The sequence below is a fragment of the Arachis ipaensis genome, chromosome B01 (genome assembly GCF_000816755.2).
Source record: "Arachis ipaensis cultivar K30076 chromosome B01, Araip1.1, whole genome shotgun sequence".
NCBI classification, from domain to species: Eukaryota; Viridiplantae; Streptophyta; class Magnoliopsida; order Fabales; family Fabaceae; genus Arachis; species Arachis ipaensis.
In genome coordinates this window covers 125,960,878-125,966,124 of record NC_029785.2, presented here as the reverse complement: position 1 = coordinate 125,966,124, position 5,247 = coordinate 125,960,878, and the positions used below count along the sequence as shown (strand labels likewise).

The following is a 5,247-nucleotide window of genomic DNA, read 5'->3' as shown; positions in this document are numbered from 1 at the left end:
TACTTGGTTATTATAGTCTTCATTTATGTGATCTCATGCCTCCTTATGGGTCAATTTAGGTTGGTTTTTAATCCTTTTTGCTAGCTTTTCAGTGATTCAAAAATACATCAGCTTGATTGCCTGCAATGTAGGGGCCAGGATCATACCAAAACATGGTAATATTATCGCTGTAGCCTAATTCTTTAAAGATGATCTACAAGTCACGTTTATTTACCATATCCAAGTCTATTTTAGAAAGCTTATCCACTTTTCTATGCATATAGTTCAAAACTCCACCCTTATCTCTTACAAACCTGCCCTATGGTGAAATACAGAGACTACAAACTTATTCATCTGATAAAAGCCAAATAAACTTAAATTAAGTAAACACAATTTTTTAACTGTAATATTACAACACGTTTAATATTTATGAAGTTTTGTATTAAACTATTATAAAATATTTGAAATATTTCACACTATTTCCATGCAAAGTAACATTTCTTTCACAGGAGATTCTATGGTGCTTACAGTTGAGAAAATCATACTATGTTGACTATTTGTGTCGAAAGAAGAAGAGTGCTATGTGATTTTGTGTGCTTGTCTCTACTTCACACTGTTACCATTACACACATAGTCACCGTCACATACACAGTTTTTCGTTTCTTATTATGAACTAAATTACAGCTTAATATTTTGATTAGTTTTTGAAAAGTTAGAATTCATTTTTGGTAGTGGGCTGAATCTATTTATTTTTAGACTACTAATTGGACTTATAATTATTAATATTTTTTGGACCAAAACTTGGTTGAAATCATATATAATAAATATATATAACCCCTTGAAACCTAAAAAAAAATATATAACCCCTTAAGTATGGTTAAAAAAAGAAAGATATATAATCTTTTTTAATGTAATTTTTTATAATTAATATCCCATATTTCCATAATACTGAAAAGAAAATCATATATAGAGCGACAATATTAAAAAATAGGAGTGACATTATCATATTTTTAATCTATAACTTATTTTTTAAAAGAATTGATTATTTTTTTTGGTAAATAATTTTTAATATGATATTTTTTAAAATAATTTAAAAATTAATTAAACATACAATATAACATTTTTTATATACTAAATATAAATTTTTACTCAAATTCTTAAACGCAAGATATCATATTCTCATCACTTCTAATTTCATCGAAAATAAAATCACTATTATTCACACTTAGTTCATTCTATACATTACTATTAGTAATAATTTTTTTCTCATTTTTATTTATTTGTTTTATTTTTCTTAATTCAAGAACTTATTTCTATATTAACTCCACCAATCTAGCTAACAAATCTAATTCATGTTGCTAGCTAAATAAAACTGCAATTATTACAAGAAATCTACAATTATAAATTGCCAGGGCCTCATCATCTTCAAATGTGGTGACCTGAAAATCTTCCGACATTAATTGTACTGCTGGAACGCTGGTCACTTTAAACACTTCCGAATTTGCAGCTTTAACATCTTTCTTTATCGCATTGTTGGATCTGGGTAATCCATTCCTTCTTACAACCACATTGACCACGACTTGAGCAGTGTCTTATGGGTTTTTTCAGAGGTCTTGTGTTTCTAGGATTCCTGATTTTTCGATCTTCATCATTGTTATGTCGTCGGGACAGCCTCATATGCTGGACGAATTCGGAGAGCTTACCATCCTGAATTGCTTGTTCCAAGGCATCTTTTAAGTCAATACAATCCTCGGTCTTATGATCATATGATTTATAGTAGTCACAGTATTGAGATTTGTTTAACGAGTCCCTAGGCTGAATTTGCCTTGCCTTTGAGAGGATATCCCTATGAGAGACTTGTTGATACACTTCGGCAAGTGAGATAACCAGAGGTGTGTATGTGGAGAACTTCCCAACCCATAGAGTTGGTGGATTTGGAGATGAGATTTGACCCATACTTTTAATCTTGTTAGATGATGGTGCCGGATTTTTTCTTTTTGTTGAAACCATCTTGGATATGTCATCATCTCGCATATATTCTGGCTCAATATGGTAAATTTCTTTCATGAATTTTACATCTTTGGAAGTCAGATGCCTTTGGAAGTCTCTTTCCAACAAACCAGCAATCAAGCATAAGTACACGACCTCTGGGGTCCGCGTATTGACTTCTAGCAACGCTTTGTTAAAGTGGTCCAGATAGTCTCGGATGCTTTCACCCACCCTTTGTTCTACTCCAAGCAAGGAAATCGGGTGCTTAGCCTGGGTCCTCCTTGTGATAAAATGGGCTAAAAATTTAATCTTGACATCAGCAAATGAAGAGATTGAGCCGGAAGAGAGCGTGTTAAACTATGCTATGGCCGGTCCTGACAATGTTACTGAAAAGGTTTTACATCGGATTGTATCCCTTACTCCTCAAAAGCATCAATATGCTCTTGGGGATCTGTCTTTCCGTCATATTTTAAGTCGGTGAACTTGTCAAAGTGCTTCGGCAGGCGTACTTGGAGGTCGTGAGAAGTAAATGGGGTTTGTCCCATTATCACGTGTTCCCGAGTTTTCCTATGCCTTTTAGGAGTTAGGCTCCTTGGTGGAATCCGTCGCCTTTTAGACTAGGGAGACAGGGATTCATGTATTTCCCACCTTCCTGACTCAGGACGTATAGGTGACCTCTTTTCAAGACGTTGTGGTGATCGCGAGTCTCTTCGATTGGGGTCCCGCTGTTGCGGGTCCCGTTGTTGCTCAGAAATTCCATGATCATACTCTATTCTTCCCCTGACCGAATGGCTTTGGGAATGAGATTGCCTGGATTGTAAGTGTCCAACCAATCGTTGTTCTAATTTCAGACAGTGGCGTTCGAGTTCCTGTACCCGATGTCGCATTTCTTGCACGGCATGTTGATAATCTTCACCTAGGCCTGTGAAGTGTCAGGCTTTCGCATTACGAGCTTCGGGGTTAGGGGCTTCCAAGTTTTTGTACCTGGGGGGAGCCTCCTCATGGGTAGGAGTGACATCAATTTCATGCCCATCTTTACGATGTTGCTCTTTCAGCGGAGTTTTCAGGTTGATTGTCGAATAAATTCATTGTTTAGCCATGATTCTAGGTAAAACAAGATCCCTACAGATGGCACCAAATATTCATACCTGATGTGAAGATCTCAAACTGGAAGTAAGAAGATCGAAAATCCTGATTTCAATGAGTTGGAAATTAGGTCTGGTGGACAACCTGTAAGGCACTCTGATGTTTAAATTAACTAGGTATTTGACAGTGTGATTTGGTTCTGGATTTATTTGCTGAATCCCCTTTCTTTTTATCTCTGCCTTGAGGGGCTGCGGTTTTCTAGCGTTTAGCGCATTTAGTGCCGTTTTCTAGCATTTGGCCTAACGATAGCGCCATTATGGCGTATCGACGTTATTTCGTAACGTCGGATTCTCACTTAATTGCTATTTCATCATATTGTTATTTATCTAGAGCAGATGTAAATTGCAATTCTAAAAACAATAATACTAAAGAAATAATAATTAAAATTATCTTATTTAATTTAATATTTATATATAATATTTATAATTATATATTATTATATTTAAAATTACATAATTTTTAAATAATAATTAATAAATATTAAATAGAATAATTTTTACTATTTAACTAATTTTTCATTATTTTTCAAATATTATTATTCTGGAAATGAAATTTTCCCTTCTGTTACCTTAAAATATCCAGCCCACTGTGTTCTTAATTAGCCGACAATTGCCTTGAATTGAAATAAACATGGTTTATTTGTCAACAAAAAAACAAAAACATGTTTGCTCAGTTCATGCAAACCTGAAAACATTTATGTAAGAGCAAGCGTTCTCACATAGTCAACGACAGCAAGTGACTCTCTTTTGCCCTTCACAAACGCTCCACACCTTGCAAGCGCCGGCACAAATAGCCACAACCCAGTAGAAACCACGAACGCCACCGTCAGCGGCAACGACACCGCCTTTGGCACCCGCCACCTCCCTCCCAGTTTCTTCTTGACCCCAATCTCCATAGTCAAACAAGCCCCATGTATGAGGAAGAAGCACAGAGAGTCCCACGATGGTTCCCACCGCTCCAGTGAATTTGGCTTCTCACGCTTGAAGCTATAGAACACAAGCTCATGCATCAGCCCCGACACCGCAAAGGTTGCCATGACAGCGGGTAATGGGGCCCACTTCCGCCCCACCACGTGGCTCGACACCCTCACCACGGGATCATATACGGTTGGGTGCAGCACACGGTTGACCATGATGTTCCACCTTCTCCCCCAGAAATCTTGCAGCGAGGTACTCAGATAAGGCTTGTCGAAATGAGGATCCAACTTTATGTGTAGAAGCTTGGTGACCGCCGCGGAAGCGAGTCCGAAAACAAGCTCCATTGAAACGTACATGTGGAGACTAATCAATAACAAAGTGAAGACTGGGTAGAAACTATCTTGCTTTTCGCCGTAGAGAGGAAGCAAACAAGCAGATAGAATAGCCATGAGACCTAATCGGTATCTCTGGCGGGTTTTGTTGTTGTGGGGATCCGGAATCGTTTGAGGGTTTGGATCTTTTAGGTGTTGGAATGTGATGGGGAAGGAAGCTAATATTAGAAAGTAAGGGAGAGAGAGGGGGGGATTGGAAGATAGAGGGCCTTTGTGGAAGGCAAAGAGGAGGAGCTTGAAGGTGGAAAGCCAGCCAAGGAGGAAAGTGGAGGGGGCTCCAAGGTGGGCGGAGGTGAGCCTGAGGGGGAGGAGGAAGAGGAGGACTATGGCTGGGAACAGAGCCACGAGCCTTGCTTTGCCGCCATTCGTGACTAGCTTCCCAACAGCGTGGCTGTAGCAAAATGAGGCTGCTGCTACCATCCATACCATGATGAAGTTGTTGACTTCTCCTTCTATCATGGTCGCTATTTCCTTTCTCCTTGGCTTATCAAAATAAATTCTGGCAGTTGAGCTGAGATACAACGTACCCGTCTATTATTGTTTTTTTGTCAGTGTAAATCGGTAACTTTCATTCATGAATAGGATCTATTAAATTCAAGAGGGCCAAATTATAGATATTTGGGGTGCATCGTCCTTCCAGAGGTTTTGAATATTCAACTGCATATGGTACAAAACTTTTAAGACATAGGTCTGACCAATTTAGTAGAATAAATTTTAAATAATGTAGGATGACTAAGTATTTTACTATTTTATAATAAGCTAAGGTTTAAATAGTAGAAATAAGCAAGTCTCACAAAAATAGTAGAAATAAAAAAATTTTGTGA

General features: G+C 37.7%; 1 protein-coding gene across 1 annotated transcript; it reads right to left on the bottom strand.

Moving 5' to 3' along the window:
* On the bottom strand, positions 3,734–5,043 carry LOC107619677 (acyl-CoA--sterol O-acyltransferase 1-like). Its single transcript, XM_016321976.2, has one exon. The coding sequence runs from the start codon at positions 4,880–4,882 to the stop codon at positions 3,809–3,811; it is 1,074 nt and encodes a 357-aa protein (XP_016177462.1). The 5' UTR covers positions 4,883–5,043; the 3' UTR covers positions 3,734–3,808.